At 40.5% G+C, this 25,103-nt stretch overlaps 1 protein-coding gene across 1 annotated transcript; it reads right to left on the reverse strand.

Annotated features, from left to right (window-relative positions):
* Window positions 1–1,137: 1,137 nt before the first annotated feature.
* Window positions 1,138–15,636, reverse strand: ttc1 (tetratricopeptide repeat domain 1). The gene is made up of 8 exons (XM_034140489.1): window positions 15,415–15,636; window positions 10,711–10,861; window positions 7,847–7,907; window positions 6,198–6,310; window positions 3,820–3,856; window positions 3,203–3,351; window positions 2,201–2,255; window positions 1,138–1,620 (listed from the first exon to the last, which is right to left on the reverse strand). Exons 1-8 carry the CDS (start codon window positions 15,627–15,629, stop codon window positions 1,484–1,486), a joined length of 918 nt encoding a protein of 305 aa, XP_033996380.1. The 5' UTR covers window positions 15,630–15,636; the 3' UTR covers window positions 1,138–1,483.
* Between the last annotated feature and the right edge of the window lie 9,467 nt (window positions 15,637–25,103).

Genomic DNA, 25,103 nt, shown 5'->3' on the forward strand with positions numbered 1-25,103 from the left:
TAAATACACATCTGAGTTGACAAATATGACATGTGGGGTACCTCAAGGCTCCATCTTGGGGCCTCTTCTCTTTAACATCTACATGCTACCACTGGCTCAGATAATGAAAAACAACTAAATAAGTTACCATAGCTATGCGGATGACACACAAATTTACGTAACCATTTCACCAGGAGACTATGCTCCAATTCAAACACTGAGTAAGTGCATTGAACAAATCAATGAGTGGATGTGTCAGAACTTTCTCCAATTAAACAAAGTGAAAACTGAGGTAATGGTTTTTGGAGCCAAGGCAGAACGTATAAAAGTTAGCGCTGAGCTTCAGTCTGAATTTCAACAACAGATAAAGCCTGAAATCTAGGTGTAGTCATGGACTCTGACCTGAGTTTCAACAGTCACATTAAAACAGTTACTAAATCATTCTATCACCTAAAGAATATATCTAGGATTAAAAGACTAATGTCACAGCAGGATCTGGAGAAACTTGTCCATGCTTTTATCTTCAGTAGACTCGACTACTGCAATGGTGTCTTCACAGGTTTCACTAAAAAATCTATTAGAAAGCTTCAGCTGATTCAGAACGCTGCTGCTCGAGTCCTCACTGACACTAAGAAAGTGGATCACATCACTCCTGTTCTGAAGTCTTTACACTGGTTCCTCACTAACACTAAGAAAGTGGATCAGTCCTGTTCTGAAGTCCTTACACTGGCTTCCTGTGTGTCAAAGAATATATTTCAAAATACTGCTGCTGGTTTATAAAGCTTTGAATGGTTTAGGCCCAACATACATGTCTGACCTGCTGCTAAATTATGAACCATCCAGATCTCTCAGGTCTCAAGCTGAACTTTTCTTTTTGCCGCTGCTTTTAATTGAACTATTCACATCTTAAACTGCACTGTAACTTTTATCCATGTATTTTTTCTTTTAATGTTTCTTTTATTATCTTGTCTTCTTAATGAATGTTTTTAAATGCCTTGGTCTGAATGTCTTTCATTTTTGTAAAGCACCTTGTATTGCCTTGTGTTGAAAGGTGCTATATAAATAAACTTGCCTTGCCTTAATAATATAAAGTTATTTTAACTGAAGAGTTTAATTTATAATAGTTTTTGTTTTGGACACCAAAGAAGGACAACGTGCTTTTAAATAAACAAAGTAGTTATTTATTAACAACAACATGTTCCAGGTGCTGCAGAAGCTGTTACCATGGATACCAGAAAAACACTAATAAACAACAACAAACAGTAAACAAAAAAATACGCTTTAATTCCCCCGGAAACACACCATGATGTCATCTGTTGTTGTTGTGGTGATGTCATATGTTGTTGTAATGATGTCATCAGTTGTTGTTGTGGTGATGTCATCAGTTGTTGTTGTGGTGATGTCATCAGTTGTTGTTGTGGTGATGTCATATGTTGTTGTAATGATGTCATATGTTGTTGTTGTGGTGTTGATGTCATCTGTTGTTGTTGTTGTGATGTTGATGTCATCTGTTGTTGTTGTTGGGGTTCTGGACGAAGTTGATGGAGTAGGACCCGGTCTGAGCGTCCTGGTTCATCTGGAAGTTGTTTGTTGAAAGTCCAAACGGCCTCAGAACCAGGTTCCCCAGGTCCTTCAGTTTACCTGCAGCCACAGCAACACACACATAAACAACAACAACAACAACATCTCTGATCAACATGGGCTGTTATTGTGAAGATACAGCGTCTCATTCTGGGCTTTTATTGTGAAAACGCTCTTTAAGCCTCTCTGACTAGTTAAATGATTGATGAGTTAATGAGCTGTGTACTGTCCCTTTAAGGTGGTGTGTTCAGGTGCAGTTAATGAGCTGTGTACTGTCCCTTTAAGGTGGTGTGTTCAGGTGACGTTAATGAGCTGTGTACTGTCCCTTTAAGGTGGTGTGTTCAGATGACGTTAATGAGCTGTGTACTGTCCCTTTAAGGTGGTGTGTTCAGGTGCAGTTAATGAGCTGTGTACTGTCCCTTTAAGGTGGTGTGTTCAGGTGACGTTAATGAGCTGTGTACTGTCCCTTTAAGGTGGTGTGTTCAGGTGCAGTTAATGAGCTGTGTACTGTCCCTTTAAGGTGGTGTGTTCAGGTGACGTTAATGAGCTGTGTACTGTCCCTTTAAGGTGGTGTGTTCAGGTGACGTTGATGAGCTGTGTACTGTCCCTTTAAGGTGGTGTGTTCAGGTGCAGTACGAACCCATCATCTCCTCCTTCAGCTTCTCATTCCTCTCCTGAATCTGCTGCGGCAACCTCTGAGAGACAGACAGGCAGAGAGAGACAGAGACAGACAGACAGGCAGAGAGAGAGACAGGCAGACAGACAGACAGACAGAGAGAGAGAGACAGAGAGAGAGAGAGAGAGACAGACAGACACAGAGAGACAGACAGAGAGAGAGAGAGAGACAGACAGACAGACAGAGAGACAGAGAGAGAGAGAGACAGACAGACACAGAGAGACAGACAGAGAGAGAGAGAGAGAGAGAGAGACAGACCGACAGACAGACAGACAGAGAGAGACAGGCAGAGAGACAGACAGAGAGAGAGACAGAGAGAGAGAGAGAGACAGAGAGACAGACAGAGAGACAGGCAGAGAGACAGACAGAGAGACAGACAGATAGCTGTGAGATACTCCTTAATGCTGCTTTTAGGAAATGGAAGTTGGGTTCTGGACTGGGAGTGACTGCGTTCCAGTAGCATCACCTGGGGTTAGCCATTGTTAGCATCACCTGGGGTTAGCCATTGTTAGCATCACCTGGGGTTAGCCATTGTTAGTGGGTGCAGTGTTTCCCACAGATCTGAAATATACTTGTGGTTGTAGCCGAGAACGGGAGAACGGGGGGTTAGGGGGGTTCTCTTAAAGCTCACATGTGGAGAGTTTACTACTTTTCCACCACAGGGGGCCAGTTCAGATCTCCACTGGGAACTCTGATATTCCATTAGCTTAGCTTCAGGTTAATTAGCTTAGCATCAGTCTCTCACCATGCAGGGTTAGGGTTACAGTACAGGTGCAGCATTAGCTTAGCATCAGGTTCATTAGCTTAGCATCAGTCTCTCACCATGCAGGTGCTCCGTGCGGCCCTCTGCTTGGGGTCCAGCTCCAGAACTCTTTTGTAGTAAGGGTTAGCTTAGCATCAGTGTCTCACCATGCAGGGTTAGGGTTACAGTACAGGTGCAGCATTAGCTTAGCATCAGCCTCTCACCATGCAGGCGCTCCGTGCGGCCCCCTGCTTGGGGTCCAGCTCCAGAACTCTTTTGTAGTCCTCGAACGCCTCGTCCAGTTTCTCCGTCTGCTCCTGAAGCTCCGCCCTCCTCAGCAGCGCCCGAACATAGTCAGGATTCAGATCGATCGCTACGACAACCACAGGCAACCAATCAGCAACCAATCAGAAAACTCAACTGTTAACAGGTTAAAGGTGGGGTAGGTAATTTTGGAGAAACCAGCGCGAGTGCGCTAGAATTTGAAAATACACAGCCGGAAGAAATCTGCTACTTCCTTACAGAGCCCCTCCTCCAACACACACGAACGCGCACATGACCAATGAGGGCACGAGATAAGTTTGTGCACAGATGGAAGGCTGACAGGCAGGTAGGTCATCCAGTTATTTTAGCCGGGCCGGCTAAAATGATTGGTCGTGCTTTTTACAGTATTACGGCTTCCACAGATGACATTTTTTTTATGGATTTTTTGTCAAAGCACTTAAGATATTCATTGCTATCGGGATGTTAAGAGCATTCCATGGAATATAACAAAAAGTGTATCTCGAGCCGGTTTCTCAAACTTACCTACCCCACCTTTAATAATGGTGTCATCACTCACCTCTGGTGCAGTCTGAGATCGCCTTATCCTTCAGATCCTGAAAAGAGAGACAGTTAGCATCGTATCGCATGTTAGCCTGGACTTAGCCTGGAGCTAGATACCAGGGGGGTATACTACGAAGCAAGATTTTCGTTTAGCAAGCTAACTTCAGGGGTTTCCGGTCCTACGAAGCTGGTTCAACTTTTTAGCAGGCTAGATAACTTATTCTGAACGGCTAGCCTCCGGAGCAGGATAGGTTCCAGGATAAAAGCACTGCCTGCTGACCAATCAGAGCTCAGTGTGCGGAGTTTAAAGCGATCAATTCATATGACAGGAGGAGAAAGGAAATACAGAAAAACTGCCGTTGCAGGAAAGACGGCCGGCCAAAATCACCGACTGTGTGAACGTGAAAATGAATAGAATATCCCCTCCCATCTTCAGAGCAATCTGACTATTATAACATTAGCGTTAAGAAAGCTTACTTAAATATCTGCCACAACATAAGTAACCGGATCAAAGTAACATTACGTAGCCTACAGTCCGCGGCACTGTGAGTGCAGACGTCGATGTGTCCCATTATCATTCATATCACATGATATCACATCATAATGTATCATATATTTCCTTATCTGAGTCAGCTTCTTGAGCCGTATCTGGCGTGCAACACTCACAGTGTCACATACTGTATGCAGAAGTATTATTTTAAGCAACACATTAAGTTGACGAAACACTCGAGTCAAATGTAATTAAAGTCAGATCTACTCGTGTCTTGGACGGGGCAGTGATATCATAAAACTGTTAATGAACGTATTCAAACACTTTTTCTTTTACCAGCAGTATTCACCTTGCAGGTGCAGCTATGTGGCTTTTATCCTGGATAAAGTGTTTAAGTCATGGATGTTTAAAGTTTAACGTCTTCATATTTGTCTAATATTAGTTGACTTTTCATTCAGGAAATATATGACGCGCTGCGCTGTCAATACACGGCTTGTCCATGTTTGTGATTGGTCGAATGCTCCAAATACCACCCCTTTTATGTGAACGCGCACCTAACTAGATAGGACACGGCTGGCTTGAGCGATCGAGTTGATAGCCAGCGTCGTAGGACCGTTTAGCGAGAGCGTTTTTTTTTTTGGATTTAGTCAACCGGATAACTCAAAACATATCCAGGATATGTTGAACTAGATTCGTAGTATACCCCCCTGGGGCCTATACTACGAATCAAGATTTTCGTTTAGCAAGCTAACTTCAGGGGTTTCCGGTCCTACGAAGCTGGTTCACTTCTTAGCGGGCTAGATAACTTATTCTGAACGGCTAGCCTCCGGAGCAGGATAGGTTCCAGGATAAAAGCACTGCCTGCTGACCAATCAGAGCTCAGTGTGCGGAGTTTAAAGCGATCAATTCATATGACAGGAGGAGAAAGGAAATACAGAAAAACTGCCGTTGCAGGAAAGACGGCCGGCCAAAATCACCGACTGTGTGAACATGAAAATGAATAGAATATCCCCTCCCATCTTCAGAGCAATCTGACTATTATAACATTAGCGTTAAGAAAGCTTACTTAAATATCTGCCACAACATAAGTAACCGGATCAAAGTAACATTACGTACAGTCCGCGGCACTGTGAGTGCAGATGTCGATGTGTCCCATTATCATTCATATCACATGATATCACATCATAATGTATCATATATTTCCTTATCTGAGTCAGCTTCTTGAGCCGTATCTGGCGTGCAACACTCACAGTGTCACATACTGTATGCAGAAGTATTATTTTAAGCAACACAAGAAACACTCGAGTCAAATGTAATTAAAGTCAGATCCACTCGTGTCACGGCAGCAGTGATATCATAAAACTGTTAATGAACGTATTCAACCACTTTTTCTTTTACCAGCTGTATTCACCTTGCAGCTGCAACTATGTGGCTTTTATCCTGGATAAAGTGTTTAAGTCATGGATGTTTAAAGTTTAACGTCTTCATATTTGTCTAATATTAGTTGACTTTTCATTCAGGAAATATATGACGTGCTGCGCTGTCAATACACGGCTTGTCCATGTTTGTGATTGGTCGAACACTCCAAATACCACCCCTTTTATGTGAACGCGCACCTAACTAGATAGGACACGGCTGGCTTGAGCGATCGAGTTGATAGCCAGCGTCGTAGTACCGTTTAGAGAGAGCGTTTTTTTTTTGGATTTAGTCAGCCGGATAACTCAAAACATATCCAGGATATGTTGAACTAGATTCGTAGTATACCCCCCAGGTGCAGTTAGCATGCAGCTAGTTAGTGCAGTTAGCATGTAGCTAGTTACCAGGTGCAGTTAGCATGTAGCTAGTTACCAGGTGCAGTTAGCATGTAGCTAGTTACCAGGTGCAGTTAGCATGTAGCTAGTTACCAGGTGCAATCTTGCAGCAGCTCTGTTGGAGAACAGCACAGATCTCTCTCTGCTGAAACTGACGGGACACAAACACAGAGCCTCGGTGTAGCAGCGCTGCGCCTCCTGCCATTCTGAGGAGCACAGGACATACTGGTTACACACTGGTTACGTACTGGTTACATACTGGTTACATACTGGTACTCTTTTTTAGTACTGGTGATATGCTGGTACTCTGATTTTAGTACTGGTGATATACTGGTACTCTGATTTGAGTACTGGTGATATGCTGGTACTCTGGTGATATACTGGTGATATACTGGTAGTACTCTGATTTTAGTACTGGTGATATATATATAGAAATGTATTTATTGGGATAAACCCCTTGAGATGCACCATCTCGTTTTCAAGGGGGTCCCGACAATAGCAACAACTTGCAGACATACATAAACAAAAAGACAAAAAGCAAAACATGACACACAAGACAAACCACGTACAGTCTGTTAAGTAACATTCAAGTAATTCATACAATCATTACAATCATTAGAATTTGAGAGACAGTCGAGCAGATCAGTTTCATCAATAACCAGTGCAGAGCAGTTGAAAGTGAGATGATAATGTTTGAACATACCCAATGATGCAAGAGATCTAATAGCAGCAGGTATTCCAGTCTGTTGGGGCTTTGAACATGAACGCTCTTCTGACAATACATTGCAGAGGGGACAGAGAAATACATCTGGACAGAGTGTCTAACTTGATGATTTGGCGAGTAGGGTACAAAATACTGCTTTAAATAAGGGGGATAGTTAAGATAAATGCATTTACATATCAGCTGAAGCCAATGCGTGTGTCTTCTTACATTTAATGAAGGCCATTTAAGTTGGTTATACATTGTGCAGTGATGTGTAAGAAAAGGACAACCAAGAACAAATCTGCACAGTCTATTGTAGGCTATGTTGAGTGGAGCAAGATCTGATTTATGTGCATTTTGGTAGACAACATCACAATAGTCCATAATCGGAAGAATAAGTTGAGAAGCAATTCTCTTTCGGACACTGAGCGTAAAACAATTGCGAGAGCGGTGTAAGACATCGATTCCGTAATTGACTTTTTGTATTACATGCTTTATATGTAGTTTATATGTATATATATATATACTGGTACTCTGGTGATATACTGGTGATATACAGGTACTCTGGTGATATACTGGTGATATACTGGTGATATACAGGTACTCTGGTGATATACTGGTACTCTGGTGATATACTGGTGATATACAGGTACTCTGGTGATATACAGGTACTCTGGTGATATACTGGTTTTATACAGGTACTCTGGTAATACACAGGTACTCTGATTTTAGTACTGGTGATATACTGGTACTCTGGTGATATACAGGTACTCTGGTGATATACTGGTACTCTGGTGATATACTGGTACTCTGGTGATATACAGGTACTCTGGTGATATACTGGTACTCTGGTGATATACTGGTACTCTGGTGATATACTGGTACTCTGGTGATATACTGGTACTCTGGTGATATACAGGTACTCTGGTGATATACTGGTGATATACTGGTACTCTGGTGATATACAGGTACTCTGGTGATATACTGGTACTCTGGTGATATACTGGTACTCTGGTGATACTGGTGATGTCTCCCGTACCTCCGGCTTTGAAGTGTGTGTTTCCGGCCTCCTTCAGACTGAAGCTCTCCTGCCGACGGCTCTGAAACAGAACACTGTTATTATCCCAGAGTAAACAAAGTTACAGAGTAGACAAAGTTACAGAGTAAACAAAGTTAAACAGTAAACAAAGTTACAGAGTAAACAAAGTTACAGAGTAAACAAAGTAAACAAAGTAAACAAAGTAACAGAGTAAACAAAGTTACAAAGTAAACAAAGTTACAGAGTAAACAAAGTTACAGAGTAAACAAAGTAACAGAGTAAACAAAGTTACAAAGTAAACAAAGTAACAGAGTAAACAAAGTTACAAAGTAAACAAAGTAAACAAAGTAACAGAGTAAACAAAGTTACAAAGTAAACAAAGTTACAGAGTAAACAAAGTAAACAAAGTAACAGAGTAAACAAAGTAAACAAAGTAACAGAGTAAACAAAGTTACAAAGTAAACAAAGTTACAGAGTAAACAAAGTAAACAAAGTTACAGAGTAAACAAAGTAAACAAAGTTACAAAGTAAACAAAGTTACAGAGTAAACAAAGTAAACAAAGTAACAGAGTAAACAAAGTAACAGAGTAAACAAAGTTACAAAGTAAACAAAGTTACAGAGTAAACAAAGTAACAGAGTAAACAAAGTTACAAAGTAAACAAAGTTACAGAGTAAAACAAAGTTACAGAGTAAACAAAGTAAACAAAGTAAACAAGTTACAGAGTAAACAAAGTTACAGAGTAAACAAAGTTACAGAGTAAACAAAGTAAACAAAGTAAACAAAGTTACAGAGTAAAACAAAGTAAACAAAGTAACAGAGTAAACAAAGTTACAAAGTAAACAAAGTTACAGAGTAAACAAAGTAAACAAAGTTACAGAGTAAACAAAGTAAACAAAGTTACAAAGTAAACAAAGTTACAGAGTAAACAAAGTAAACAAAGTTACAAAGTAAACAAAGTTACAGAGTAAACAAAGTAAACAAAGTTTACAGAGTAAACAAAGTAACAAAGTAAACAAAGTTACAAAGTAAACAAAGTTACAGAGTAAACAAAGTTACAGAGTAAAACAAAGTAAACAAAGTAACAGAGTAAACAAAGTTACAGAGTAAACAAAGTTACAGATTAAACTAGTTTACAAAGTAAACAAAGTTACAAAGTAAACAAAGTTACAGAGTAAACAAAGTTACAGAGTAAACAAAGTTACAAAGTTACAGAGTAAACAAAGTTACAAAGTTACAGAGTAAACAAAGTCACAAAGTAAACAAAGTTACAGAGTAAACAAAGTTACAAAGTAAACAAAGTTACAAAGTAAACAAAGTTACAGAGTAAACAAAGTTACAGAGTAAACAAAGTTACAAAGTTACAAAGTTACAGAGTAAACAAAGTTACAGAGTAAACAAAGTTACAGAGTAAACAAAGTTACAAAGTTACAAAGTTACAGAGTAAACAAAGTTACAGAGTAAACAAAGTTACAGAGTAAACAAAGTAAACAAAGTAAACAAAGTTACAAAGTAAACAAAGTTACAGAGTAAACAAAGTAAACAAAGTTACAGAGTAAACAAAGTAAACAAAGTTACAAAGTAAACAAAGTTACAGAGTAAACAAAGTTACAGAGTAAACAAAGTTACAAAGTTACAGAGTAAACAAAGTTACAAAGTAAACAAAGTTACAGAGTAAACAAAGTTACAGAGTAAACAAAGTTACAAAGTAAACAAAGTTACAAAGTAAACAAAGTTACAGAGTAAACAAAGTTACAGAGTAAACAAAGTTACAGAGTAAACAAAGTTACAAAGTTACAAAGTAAACAAAGTTACAGAGTAAACAAAGTTACAAAGTAAACAAAGTTACAGAGTAAACAAAGTTACAGAGTAAACAAAGTTACAAAGTAAACAAAGTTAAAGAGTAAACAAAGTTACAGAGTAAACAAAGTAAACAAAGTTACAAAGTAAACAAAGTTACAGAGTAAACAAAGTTACAAAGTTACAAAGTAAACAAAGTTACAGAGTAAACAAAGTTACAGAGTAAACAAGTTAACAAAGTACAAAGTAAACAAAGTTACAGAGTAACAAAGTAAACAAAGTTACAGAGTAAACAAAGTAAACAAAGTTACAGAGTAAACAAAGTAAACAAAGTTACAAAGTTACAGAGTAAACAAAGTTACAGAGTAAACAAAGTAAACAAAGTTACAAAGTAAACAAAGTTACAAAGTTACAGAGTAAACAAAGTTACAGAGTAAACAAAGTTACAAAGTAAACAAAGTAAACATAGTTACAGAGTAAACAAAGTTACAGAGTAAACAAAGTAAACAAAGTTACAAAGTTACAGAGTAAACAAAGTTACAAAGTTACAGAGTAAACAAAGTTACAAAGTAAAACAAAGTTACAGAGTAAACAAAGTTACAGAGTAAACAAAGTTACAAAGTAAACAAAGTTACAAAGTAAACAAAGTTACAAAGTAACAAAGTTACAGAGTAAACAAAGTAAACAAAGTTACAGAGTAAACAAAGTTACAAAGTTACAAAGTAAACAAAGTTACAGAGTAAACAAAGTTACAAAGTAAACAAAGTTACAGAGTAAACAAAGTTACAAAGTAAACAAAGTTAAAGAGTAAACAAAGTTACAGAGTAAACAAAGTAAACAAAGTTACAAAGTAAACAAAGTTACAGAGTAAAACAAAGTTACAGAGTAAACAAAGTTACAAAGTTACAAAGTAAACAAAGTTACAGAGTAAACAAAGTTACAGAGTAAACAAAGTTACAAAGTAAACAAAGTTACAGAGTAAACAAAGTAAACAAAGTTACAGAGTAAACAAAGTAAACAAAGTTACAGAGTAAACAAAGTAAACAAAGTTACAGAGTTAGTTACCTCTCTCTGCTCCTCCGTCAGCTGCTGCTCTTCCTCCCTCAGGGACTCATCGTCAAACTCCAACTCCTCCTCCTGCAGCCTGTCTGTCTGCTCCTCCTGCAGCCTGTCTGTCTGCTCCTCCTGCAGCCTGTCTGTCTGCTCCTCCTGCAGCCTGTCTGTCTGCTCCTCCTGCAGCATGTCTGTCTGCTCCTCCTTCTCCTCCTGCAGCCTGTCTGTCTGCTCCTCCTGCAGCCTGTCTGTCTGCTCCTCCTGCAGCCTGTCTGTCTGCTCAACAAACAAACAAAGTAAACAAAGTTACAGAGTAAACAAAGTTACAGAGTAAACAAAGTAAACAAAGTAACAGAGTAAACAAAGTAAACAGAGTAAACAAAGTTACAGAGTAAACAAAGTAAACAAAGTAAACAAAGTAACAGAGTAAACAAAGTAAACAAAGTAACAGAGTAAAAAAAGTTACAGAGTAAACAATGTAAACAAAGTTACAGAGTAAACAAAGTAAACAAAGTTACAAAGTAAACAAAGTTACAGAGTAAACAAAGTAACAAAGTTACAAAGTAAACAAAGTTACAGAGTAAACAAAGTAAACAAAGTTACAGAGTAAACAAAGTAAACAAAGTTACAAAGTTACAAAGTAAACAAAGTTACAGAGTAAACAAAGTAAACAAAGTTACAGAGTAAACAAAGTAACAGAGTAAACAAAGTTACAGAGTAAACAAAGTTACAGATTAAACATAGTTACAAAGTAAACAAAGTTACAAAGTAAACAAAGTTACAGAGTAAACAAAGTTACAAAGTTACAGAGTAAACAAAGTTACAGAGTAAACAAAGTTACAAAGTAAACAAAGTTACAGAGTAAACAAAGTTACAGAGTAAACAAAGTTACAGAGTAAACAAAGTTACAGAGTAAACAAAGTTACAAAGTTACAAAGTAAACAAAGTTACAGAGTAAACAAAGTTACAGAGTAAACAAAGTTACATAGTAAACAAAGTAAACAAAGTTACAAAGTAAACAAAGTTACAGAGTAAACAAAGTAAACAAAGTTACAGAGTAAACAAAGTAAACAAAGTTACAGAGTAAACAAAGTTACAGAGTAAACAAAGTAAACAAAGTTACAAAGTTACAGAGTAAACAAAGTTACAGAGTAAACAAAGTTACAGAGTAAACAAAGTTACAGAACAAAGTTCAGTAGTAACAAGTTACAAAGTAACAAAGTTACAGAGTAAACAAAGTTACAGAGTAAACAAAGTTACAGAGTAAACAAAGTAAACAGTTACAAAGTAAACAAAGTTACAGAGTAAACAAAGTTACAGAGTAAACAAAGTTACAAAGTAAACAAAGTAAACATAGTTACAGAGTAACAAAGTTACAGAGTAAACAAAGTTACAGAGTAAACAAAGTAAACATAGTTACAGAGTAAACAAAGTTACAGAGTAAACAAAGTAAACATAGTTACAGAGTAAACAAAGTTACAGAGTAAACAAAGTTACAGAGTAAACAAAGTAAACATAGTTACAGAGTAAACAAAGTTACAGAGTAAAACAAAGTTACAAAGTTACAGAGTAAACAAAGTAAACAAAGTTACAAAGTAAACATAGTTACAGAGTAAACAAAGTTACAGAGTAAACAAAGTTACAGAGTAAACAAAGTAAACAAAGTTACAAAGTTACAGAGTAAACAAAGTTACAGAGTAAACAAAGTTACAAAGTAAACAAAGTTACAGAGTAAACAAAGTTACAAAGTAAACAAAGTTACAAAGTAAACAAAGTTACAGAGTAAACAAAGTTACAGAGTAAACAAAGTAAACAAAGTTACAGAGTAAACAAAGTTACAAAGTAAACAAAGTTACAGAGTAAACAAAGTTACAAAGTAAACAAAGTAAACATAGTTACAGAGTAAACAAAGTTACAGAGTAAACAAAGTTACAGAGTAAACATAGTTACAGAGTAAACAAAGTTACAGAGTAAACAAAGTAAACATAGTTACAGAGTAAACAAAGTTACAGAGTAAACAAAGTTACAGAGTAAACAAAGTAAACATAGTTACAGAGTAAACAAAGTTACAGAGTAAACAAAGTTACAAAGTTACAGAGTAAACAAAGTAAACAAAGTTACAAAGTAAACATAGTTACAGAGTAAACAAAGTTACAGAGTAAACAAAGTTACAAAGTAAACAAAGTTCGAGTAAACAAAGTTACAGAGTAAACAAAGTAACATAGTTACAGAGTAAACAAAGTTACAGAGTAAACAAAGTAAACATAGTTACAGAGTAAACAAAGTTACAGAGTAAACAAAGTTACAGAGTAAACAAAGTTACAAAGTAAACAAAGTTACAGAGTAAACAAAGTAAACAAAGTTACAGAGTAAACAAAGTTACAAAGTAAACAAAGTTACAGAGTAAACAAAGTTACAGAGTAAACAAAGTTACAGAGTAAACAAAGTTACAGAGTAAACAAAGTTACAAAGTAAACAAAGTAAACAAAGTAAACAAAGTAAACAACGTTACAGAGTAAACAAAGTAAACAAAGTTACAGAGTAAACAAAGTAAACAAAGTTACAGAGTAAACAAAGTTACAAAGTAAACAAAGTTACAGAGTAAACAAAGTTACAGAGTAAACAAAGTAAACAAAGTAAACAAAGTAAAACAAAGTTACAGAGTAAACAAAGTTACAAAGTAAACAAAGTTACAGAGTAAACAAAGTAAACAAAGTTACAGAGTAAACAAAGTAAACAAAGTTACAGAGTAAACAAAGTTACAAAGTAAACAAAGTTACAGAGTAAACAAAGTTACAAAGTAAACAAAGTTACAGAGTAAACAAAGTTACAGAGTAAACAAAGTTACAAAGTAAACAAAGTTACAGAGTAAACAAAGTTACAGAGTAAACAAAGTAAACAAAGTTACAGAGTAAACAAAGTTACAAAGTTACAGAGTAAACAAAGTTACAAAGTAAACAAAGTTACAGAGTAAACAAGTAAACAAAGTTACAAAGTAAACAAAGTTACAGAGTAAACAAAGTTACAGAGTAAACAAAGTTACAGAGTAAACAAAGTAAACAAAGTAAACAAAGTAAACAAAGTTACAAAGTAAACAAAGTAAACAACGTTACATAGTAAACAAAGTAAACAAAGTTACAGAGTAAACAAAGTTACAAAGTAAACAAAGTTACAGAGTAAACAAAGTAAACAAAGTTACAGAGTAAAACAAAGTTACAAAGTAAACAAAGTTACAGAGTAAACAAAGTTACAAAGTAAACAAAGTTACAGAGTAAACAAAGTAACAGAGTAAACAAAGTAAACAAAGTTACAGAGTAAACAAAGTTACAGAGTAAACAAAGTAAACAAAGTAAACAAAGTTACAGAGTAAACAAAGTTACAGAGTAAACAAAGTTAACAAAGTAAACAAAGTTACAGAGTAAACAAAGTAAACAAAGTTACAGAGTAAACAAAGTTACAAAGTAAACAAAGTTACAGAGTAAACAAAGTTACAGAGTAAACAAAGTTACAGAGTAAACAAAGTTACAAAGTAAACAAAGTTACAGAGTAAACAAAGTAAACAAAGTTACAGAGTAAACAAAGTAAACAAAGTTACAGAGTAAACAAAGTTACAGAGTAAACAAAGTAAACAAAGTTACAGAGTAAACAAAGTTACAGAGTAAAACAAAGTAAGTTACAGAGTAACAAAGTTACAAGTAAACAAAGTTACACAGTAAACAAAGTTACAAAGTAAACAAAGTTACAGAGTAAACAAAGTTACAGAGTAACAAAGTAAACAGTTACAGAGATAAACAAGTTACAGAGTAAACAAAGTTACAAAGTAAACAAGTTACAGAGTAAACAAAGTTACAAAGTAAACAAAGTTACAGAGTAAACAAAGTAACAAAGTTACAGAGTAAACAAAGTTACAAAGTAAACAAAGTTACAGAGTAAACAAAGTAAACAAAGTAAACAAAAGTTACAAAGTAAACAAAGTTACAAAGTAAACAAAGTAAACAAAGTTACAGAGTAAACAAAGTTACAGAGTAAACAAAGTAACAAAGTTACAGAGTAAACAAAGTTACAGAGTAAACAAAGTAAACAAAGTTACAGAGTAAACAAAGTAAACAAAGTTACAGAGTTAGTTACCTCTCTCTGCTCCTCCGTCAGCTGCTGCTCTTCCTCCCTCAGGGACTCATCGTCAAACTCCAACTCTCCTCCTGCAGCCTGTCTGTCTGCTCCTCCTGCAGCCTGTCTGTCTGCTCCTCCTGCAGCCTGTCTGTCTGCTCCTCCTGCAGCCTGTCTGTCTGCTCCTCCTGCAGCATGTCTGTCTGCTCCTCCTTCTCCTCCTGCAGCCTGTCTGTCTGCTCCTCCTTCTCCTCCTGCAGCCTGTCTGTCTGCAGCCTGTCTGTCTGCTCCTCCTGCAGCATGTCTGTCTGCTCCTCCTTCTCCTCCTGCAGCCTGTCTGTCTGCAGCCTGTCTGTCTGCTCCTCCTGCAGCCTGTCTGTCTGCTCCTCCTGCAGCCTGTCTGTCTGCTCCTCCTGCAGCCTGTCTGTCTGCAGCCTGTCTCCCTGCTCCTCCTGCAGCCTGTCTGTCTGCAACCTGTCTCCCTGCAGCCTGTCTGTCTGCTCCCCCTGCAGCCTGTCTGTCTGCTCCTCCTTCTCCTCCTGCAGCCTGTCTGTCTGCTCCTCCTTCAGCATGTCTCCCTGCTCCTCCTTCAGCCTGTCTGTCTGCAGCCTGTCTCCCTGCTCCTCCTGCAGCCTGTCTCCCTGCTCCTCCTGCAGCCTGTCTCCCTGCTCCTCCTGCAGCCTGTCTGTCTGCTCCTCTCCTCTTCTCCTCTCTGAAGGCTCCAGAGTCTCCTGGCAGTCGTAGAAACCTTCTTCCTCCTCCTCCTCTTCCTCCTCTTCCTCCTCCTCCTCCTCCTCTCTGGGTGCAGCTGCTCCTCTGTTCATGTTGGAGCTCTGCAGCGGTTAGCAATAACAGTTAGCGGTTAGCAATAACAGTTAGCGGTTAGCATTAGCAGTTAGCGGTTAGCATTAGCAGTTTTCACAGACAGTTTGTTTCAGAAAAGTTCCTCAAATATGAAATACATGAATCAGCACTTAACTACTTCAATAAACCAGAAAGTCTGAGTCTCTGCTGGAGTGTCAAAGTGATCTCTGGTATATATCTATATCTATATCTATCTATAGATATATAGATAGGGTTAGCTCCTTGGCTCTGTGGCTCTTTCTGCTGGAGCATGTGAAGCTCCCCTCTGTGGGACGAAGGTGTTCTGACGGATTCATCAGATGTTTTATATATTATTTATATTTCTTTCCATGTGTCTTTAATGAGCTCAGATATAATATCTGAGCTCATTAGCTCATTAGAGCTAACACTCAGCCTGCTGCTAAGCTAACTGCTAACAGCTGAGCCAACACACACTTCCTGTAGGCACGCTCTGAAACGTCTGCTACGTCACACATCAATGTATTCAATCATACCGAGAAATATATCAATACAAATAGAGTTATTCCTCTCGTGTCTCACCTGCTAACTCCTGCTAACAGCTGTTAGCCTGCTCACCGTGACGCGCTTCTTCTTCGGTGGTTTGAGGTGTGTCGCGGCTCGTTTCCGCCCCCTGCTGTTCAGAAACCTCCTTCGTGTCTTTGACTACCTGATTTGCACTGCGCACGCGCGAGTTGGTCCGCCATAAATTTAGAAACGATATCTTTAAAAAGTGTGTTGCTTTGTGATCGCATCTGTAAGATAATGAAGTCAGTGAGAAGAGTCTCAGTGATCTGGCCCTAAAGCTGGGAGAGACCTTCCAGCTTGAGCAAAGATTATAAGCAGGGTGCAGTCTCCATGTTCTCCATTTGAATCCCATTTCTTGCCTTTCTACAAATATATCAGGGACTATGGTGTTAACAAATCCAAGACACATTTGTAATGTATATAATGAGTGTGCCAACTAATAACTTTAATATGGGGTGGACCTCCCCTCCTCTGGGGAGAACTTTTTAAATATTGAAGTTAACTGCATGAACCTGGTGCACTTTGAGCACATTCAGAGATCTACGGATGCAGCTCTCGACCCTCATATGAAACAGAACTGTATTTCGATAATCAACAAATCATTAGAATATGATCACATCCAATAACAAATAGTTTAAACTTTTATTTTATAAAGTCCTCTCTCCTATCTTTATCTTATCTTATGTTACCTAGTCTGCATTCTTTCTTTGTATGTATGCATGTTTTACTAATCACTTAAACTTTATTATTATTATTTTTTTACTGTCCTATAGTACACATTGGAATGATTTCTTAACTTGTGTTTTACAAATATATTAAATAGATAAAGGTGTGCCTTGGAAATATGTGTTTACTGAGCTGTAGTTATCAGAGCCTCTCAGTCTGAGCTGTAGTTATCAGCCTCTCAGTCTGAGCTGTAGTTATCAGAGCCTCTCAGTCTGAGCTGTAGTTATCAGAGCCTCTCAGTCTGAGCTGTAGTTATCTGAGCCTCTCAGTCTGAGCTGTTGTTATCAGAGCCTCTCAGTCTGAGCTGTAGTTACCAGAGCCTCTCAGTCTGAGCTGTAGTTATCAGAGCCTCTCAGTCGGAGCTGTAGTTATCAGAGCCTCTCAGTCTGAGCTGTAGTTATCAGCCTCTCAGTCTGAGCTGTAGTTATCTCTCAGTCTGAGCTGTAGTTATCTGAGCCTCTCAGTCTGAGCTGTAGTTATCAGCCTCTCAGTCTGAGCTGTAGTTATCTCTCAGTTTGAACTGTAGTTATCTCTCAGTCTGAGCTGTAGTTATCTCTCAGTCTGAGCTGTAGTTATCTTTCAGTCTGAGCTGTTATCTCTCAGTCTGAGCTGTAGTTATCTCTCAGTCTGAGCTGTAGTTATCTCTCAGTCTGAGCTGTAGTGTTCAGTGAGGCCTGGGCCAACCATCCCATCAGGACAGAGCAAAATCTGACACCCAATCAGTTGTGGCAGGTGGGCCAGCACCTGAATCCTGTTGCAGATCCTGAGCCTGAGGTAAATTATGAATTTTCAAAACCATCACTATCTCTTGTTTAGTATCAATCAATAAAAACCCAAACAATATAATAAGTTATCTGATTCATAATCTAACTCCCCTTCTTGGATTAAAAAAGCCTCTGCTGGGTGCAAGCAAGAACACTTTTCTATAATATGACACTATTACCTTAACATTATTCCACAATCACTCAATTTTTTATTATTATAGAACAATTGCATACCCTCTTTATTTCACCTGATCACATATTTTGTAATAAGAAGCAGTAATGGCACAGTGCTTGCTTTAATATTTGTACACGCACTTTGTCTTTTTTAGGGTTTACTCATACCAGAGATTTAATGGGAAGAGAGTGGATACACAAATGAGCATCATACCGGGGTCAATGTCCACGACAGTGCTTTCAGGGAGGAGAGCTCCAGAGGCTCAAATGGTTCTGTGACCAGAGCTTCGAGCACCAGCGGCAGGTCCCACTGGACCTGCCGCTGGTGCCGCTTATATCTGCCGCTTATATCAACAGGCAGGACTCCGCCCTGCCTGTTGATATAAGCCACTGTGGTGCTGTTGTCGCTCCTGACCATTACATGTCTCACTTGAATTAGGGGCATGAAATGCTGGAGAACTAACACTACCGCCCGTAGCTCTAGGAGGTTGCTGTGTCGAGACTCTGTTAGAGCCCAGCGCCCACCTATAGCCCTCTTCAGGCAGGTCGCTCCCCATCCTGTTCTGGATGCGTGTGTGAACACTGTGATGTAGGAGGTTACCCATCCCAGTGGAGACCCCCTCCGGAGGTGACCCGGGGGACCCCCAGAACCGGAGGGGGGGATGGTCACCAGCCGCCGTTTGTGCCTCTTGGGATCCAAACGCAGGCTGGAGAACCACCTCTGCAGGCGGCACATATGCAGTAACCCCAGCGGGACCACAACGCTGCCATGAGACCCAGAGTCTGCATGACAGTTAAAGCTGTCACTGTTGCCCCCTGTCGCAGCCTCTGCACCGCCCAGAGAAGGGACGCACTTCTGCTCTCTGACAGGGTGGCGCAAAGCCTAATTTGGTTAGGTGTGTGATCAATCGTGCTGTGCAAAGCATTACCTGTTCCCGGGACCCAGCCATGACTATGAGGTTGTCTAGGTAAAAGAAAACTCTCATGCCGTGGGCGCGCAGCGGTTGATTGATTGATTGATTGAAAAGTTTATTAACAGCTTGTATATTGGGTACAGTACAGTACAGCTCAAAACATACAATTGTTAAGGGGATGCAGACCAGAGAAAGACTTTCGTCTTCTTTACATCAGGGTCCCCCATTTCCAATTCATCATATCATTTAAGACATATAAGACATATTTGACATACAGATGACTTATTTACAATTTACATACAGGTGGTTTTTTACATACAGATGGTTTATTTACAATTTTCATTTTAGATTTCGTTCTAATACATCCTAACCGGACATTTAAGACATACCAAGTCTACAGATATACAGTTAGTAACAGAGTCTAAAATGCGAGTATATACATAGATGGGGGGGGGAAGCTGTCCATTGTACGACAGGTTGAGATTTGTACCATTACCGGGGCCAGTTTTGCAATGCTCTCCCCCGAAGGTGCTCTTTAAGAGAGGTTTTGAAGGTAAGTATAGTTTTACTTTCCTTTACAGTTGTGGGAAGAGCGTTCCACCTTGATGTGGCATAATTGCGAAACATGTATTCCCCCTTTTTTGTGCCAAATCTGGGTTTTACATGATTTGTGGAGCTCCCTCTGGTGTTATGATCATGGTATTCCTTGACCTTTGGGAAGAATTTTGACATGTACATGGGTACCATAGAGGTGTAGTGGATCTTGTAGACCAGGCCCATTGCAAGTAGCTGTACTCTGTCGTCTACTCTAGCCATCCTAGGTTGTCAAAGTGGGCAGAGGTGAGGTGGGTTCTAGATGAAAGGTCAAGCAGTAGTCTGACCAGTTTATTTTGTGATGTTTGAAGTTTTATTTTTAGCGCCTTGGAGGTGCTATGGTACCATGACGTGCAAGCATAGTCATAGTACCCTTGAATGAGTGCTCCTGCCAGAGTTTTCAGGGTGCTTTTGTTTACCAGAGAGGAGATCCGGTATAGGAATCTAGTTCTTTGATTGACTTTTTTTATTACATTGGATGCCATTTTGTCACAGGAGAGGTTTGCCTCAAGAATAGATCCTAGGTATGTAATTTACTTCTTACTAGTGACAATAATGTCACCGACTGCAACTGAGAAGTCGTCGGATTTGCTGAGATCATGTTTCGAACCGAAGAGAATGGACTCTGTTTTACCCAGGTGTAATGATAATTTATTATCGGCGAGCCAGGTGCAGATTCTGCCGAGCTCGGAGCTGAGGGTTTTTTCAACCTGCAATCTGCTCCTGTCAGAGACCAGCAGGGCTGAGTCGTCCGCGAACAGGAACAAGTTGCAGTCACATGCTGATGACATGTCATTTGCATAAATTAGGAACAGTAACGGACCTAATATGCTTCCTTGTGGAACACCACAGCTCACTGGGAGGGGGGGGGACAGAGTACCGTTTACCTCCACCATCTGTTCTCTCCCCTCCAGGTAGGATTGCATCCAGCTCACCGATAGTTTATCAAAACCAATTGCTTTTAGCTTGTCAATCAGAATGGGGTGATTGACAGTGTCGAAAGCCTTTTGTAGGTCCAGCATCACCATGCCGCAGTATTTACCCTCGTCCACCTCTTGTTTGATGTGGTCGTTCAAATAAAGAAGGCATGTGTCAGTGGAGTGGGATGTTCTAAAGCCAGATTGAAATTCATAGATTAGTTTCTTTTCCGCGAGGTACTTTTCGACCTGTTCATATACTATTTTTTCCATGACTTTCGAGATGGAGGTAAGTATAGAAACAGGGCGGTAGTTGCCTGGGTCCAATTTGCTGCCCTTTTTGTGCAGGGGGGTTACTCTTGCAATTTTGAAGTCTTTGGGTACTATTCCCTGTTTTATGGAGAGGTTAATTATGTGAGCTATGACTGGTGAGATGGCGGTTGCTGTGTCTCTGAGGAATTTGGAGGGGATATTGTCGTGGCCAGTGGCCTTGTTAGGTTTGAGGGCGCTCAGTTTAATGAGTACCTCTGCTGTTGTTACCCTTGCTAGACTGAAATCATCTTTGCGTACCCCTAGGTTTTTGTAGTAGGTCATGATGTGATCTACTCCAAAAACCCCTGAGTGGGTGGGTAATTTATTTACAAGAGTTGTGGCTATGTTTGTGAAAAAAATGTTCAAGTACTTGGCCACATCCAGTTTGTCTGTGATGAGCCTGTTATCTGTCTTTATGTTTAAGTTTGCAAATCTCGTTTTGAGTTTTTTGCTGCAGCCAAGCTGGTTATTGAGTAAGCGCTGTGGCCACACATTTGCTGAATGTGCGTGGGGATAGGGAGTAGCCGAACGGCAGCCTGTTGTACTCGTAGGCTATTCCCTGGAAGGCAAAATGCAGATACTTTCTGTGCTCTGGCACAATTTCCACATGAAAGTACGCGTCTTTCAGGTCGATGGTGGTGAACCAATTGCCCGGTTGCACCAGCCTCATTAACTGTTTCATAGTTAACATGCGGAATTTCCTGCAGGAAACGTGGCGATTCAGGCTGCGGAGATCTAGAATAGGTCTGAATTCCCCTGTCTTCCTGAGAACCAGGAAGTACATGGAATAAAGACCCTTTTCCTTGTGCTGAGGATGCACAACAGATACAGCCTGTTTCTGCACCAGAGCTTGAATCTCTGCGGAGAGGAAACCCATCTCCTCCTGGGAAGACAGATTCACCTCTCGCATGCCTTTGAATGGAGGTGGGACGCTGCAAAACTGGAGTGAATAGCCCCGTTTCAGCGTCCTGTCCATCCACTTTGTTAACACACAGCTGAGGCTCCATTCCCCATAACATTGTGTTAATGGGCAAGCCCTCAGCTGTGGGGCCGCAGCTATGAAGCTGTGATACTCTCTGGCGACCCGTTCCGCCGCAAAACTCCCCGTGAAGGGAAGATCTGCCCATGGAGGGTCGACACAGAAAGGGCCGATTATTTACTGAGGTCCCTGAACGCACCGCCGCGCGCTCTTGTGTGAGCGTGCGCTCCCCCATGATGCTGTTTTCACCACTACAGTAAACAGCATTAATCGGAGTCTTTATAGGCGTAGTGTGTTCTACTGAGGTCCCTGAACGCACTGCCACGCGCTCTTGTGTGAGTGCGGGCCCCGCCATAATGCAGCCCTTACCACTACGGTAAACTGTATTAACTGGAGTCTTTGCTCTAGGCGTAGTGTGTTCTCTGAAAGTAATACGCTGGCCAAAATGCCCCTGTACCCGCATAGCGCCTTGATAGCACTTCCTGCGGTTTATCTCTCTCATCTGCGCATGCCCACTAGCCACCTCCTTTACAGGAGCAACAACCGGGGTAGCGAGTGGGGAATATGTACGGTCAACATTGTGTGTGAGTGCAGGATTGTGAAAACAAACAACACTCAGACTTGGATACAGATCAACCTTCTTTTTATTAGAAACGACAGGGATCTGAGCATCATATATGGGAGGAGGTGGGATTCACCCTAGCGTCCCGGGTGGAGAGACGCTGAGACGCTTCCTCCCCCCGCCAGTCAGCTCCGTGATGGTGGAGCGCCCCACCCGGCGGTTCTCTGCTGCTGCTGAGTATGCAGAGGTCGGGCAGCCCGCCCCCGTGAGTGCCGGTACGCCGGTCCCGCGGGGTGGGCCGAAGAAGTGGAGGGCGCTACAGGTACAGGACCTCCGTACCGGCGCCTCTCCCTCCGTCTCGCCGCCGCGCTGTGCTCCGCCGCCCGCGGAGGAGCGCCCTGCGGTGCCTGAGGAGAAGCCAGCGGTAGCATGCGGCTAAGCTGCACCCTCTCCTCCTCCAGGCGACTGAAACGCTGGGTGACCGAGGCTATCGACCCAAAAAGCCCCTCCGTGGAAACGGGGGCTCCAAGGAGATCCACTCGGTCTTTCTTTGACGGCGCAGTGAGTCCCAGCCACACGTGACGTGACGCCACTGTGGCCAAGGACATCACCCGCCCGGCTGCGGCGGCCACTCCATGGATCAGATTGTTCATCTGACCTATGCAGCAGTCCGGATAATCGCTCCCGTCCTGAGATGGGGGCATCTGTTTTGTTGGAGTAGAATACCTCTGCTACGCGCCGTTCGTTGGATGAGGCTGGATCTCTATTAAATTAAGAAAGGAATTGAAAACACCGGAATCAAAGTTATAACAAATTATCTGAGTTTACTTCTAGTAGGAAACCAAACACATATACAAGTTATACAGAGTACTCGAGTACCCCGGGCTTTTAGATTTGTGATGCGATGCGGATAAATGCATCGGGACCAGACAAACTCATCAAACGAGAAGAAATTGGACTTCAAGTTTGTGATTCGATGCGGACACAGATATCAGGACCAACAAACTCACCAAACCCAAAAGGCATTTTTACACACACAAACAACAGTATTTCTATCTACTTTTGGGGCGGAGATTTGTCGATTCTTCCTTCCCACTTTTCTCCCAAGCGAACCAGAGAACGCCTGGGGAGGAGCTGTTTAGACTGCTAACCTCCCCCAAGTGTCCTGATTGGCTGGATTCGCTTCTGGCCGAGGTCAATCAGAGTTTCGAACAGAGTGAGACCCCAAACCACACTAGGTCAAAAGTCAATGTTATCTCCGTCCCGATCTCCCCTCCCTACCTTTTCCAGGGGATCTTTTCTTATTTTACGATGTCTTTAACGACTTAGAAACAGCATCTGGCTCTTAGTGGTGATAAGGATCAATGTTGGTGTATGAAACACAGAATCTCTGGGCCAGTGAATTTAAAAGTGAGAATAACATTCTTTTTCTAAGTGATTATACATACAACAGTTCAAACAATACATGTTTACTTCAATACAGTGTAGAATCATATCTTCTTACTTCAATCCCTCTTTTGATCTCACCTCACGAGATCAACATATAGCATTTGAAACATTACCACTGTCAATTTTCTTCTTACTGTGTCTGTTCCAACATTTATATAAACCCATCAGAAGTTGGGATATAGAGCACTTTAAACCTTTAGGAACAGTCCACAACAACAACTTATTATGACAGTGGAGGGAGAATAAAATATGTCTAAAAAGCAAAGTCCTTGTCAGCTGAGTCATCTTTACTCTTCCCTCAATGGTGGAACTGATGAGTCTAACACACAGTGAGCAGATACAAGGCACACAACAACAACCACATGTCACCAAAATGGCAATAAAAGTAGCCACAGAAATCAGAAAAGACATTATCATACTTTTCCCTCTTTTGGTAACACATAGTTCTGTAGAATAAAAAATACAAATCCCTTACATTATGGGATATAAAAATAAAGTTGAAAGTTCCTCAAAAAAAATGGATTGTTCAGACAAAGTTCCACACCGGCTATATCAACCTGTTTCAGCGGGAAATGGAGTTCCCTGTGCCGTCTTGGTTTGCCATGTCTTCGTCCCCCCAGCCCGCTGACGGCGGCTTCTGGGGTGCCTGCTAGAGAGATGTGGCCTGATTGTCCTCCCCCGGCCCGCTGATGGCGGCTTCCGGGTCGATGCTGGAGAGATGTCCTGATCCTCCTCCTCCGGCCCGCTGATGGCGCCTCCTGGGTCGACTGTTGGAGAGATGTCCTGATCCTCCTCCTCCGGTCTGCTGATGGCGCCTCCTGGGTCGACTGTTGGAGAGATGTCCTGATCCTCCTCCTCCGGTCTGCTGATGGCGCCTCCTGGGTCGACTGCCTTGACGAGAGCCAGATCTGTTCTGATGTCGTCCAGGGTCCTCGCGACGAGGGCCAACTCTGTCCTGATGTCGTCCAGGGTCCTCGCAGGTGTTTTTCCCGACCGCACACTGGCTCCAGTGGTACCAGTTGTCTCCCTTTCCATCTGAGCGGACGGCATGGGAGGTCCCCTCCAACCAGACGTAATCTGCTGTGTTGGCCTTGTGTTTCTCGGGTCCCCCTTTTGACGTCAGCAGCCTGTGTGGAGAAGTCTCATACCAAGCCCTTAAGTTGCTGGAAATATGGTTTTGAAATCATCTCAAAAAATCAAAATCAAAAATCAAAATCAAAAATCAAAATAAAAATTAAAAATAGAACAAAAATAAAAATAAAACAAAAAAGGAACAAACTAACAAAACAAAAAATAACCAAAGCTAGATTATTTTAAATGTATCAATTTCTCTTAAAAGCAACAAATAAAACAAAACAAAAAATACCATACAGTAACTAGTATTTCTAAATTGATAAATTTCTCCTAAAAACGTAATAATCTCACATACATATTGTCTGATGTATATCCTATCCTTCTCCCCCTTTTTCTGAAATAGAACGCCGTTAACGGTGTTCTTATTTTCAGAAACATCGAGCC

The sequence above is a fragment of the Trematomus bernacchii genome, unplaced genomic scaffold, assembly GCF_902827165.1.
Source record: "Trematomus bernacchii unplaced genomic scaffold, fTreBer1.1, whole genome shotgun sequence".
Lineage (NCBI taxonomy): Eukaryota > Metazoa > Chordata > Actinopteri > Perciformes > Nototheniidae > Trematomus > Trematomus bernacchii.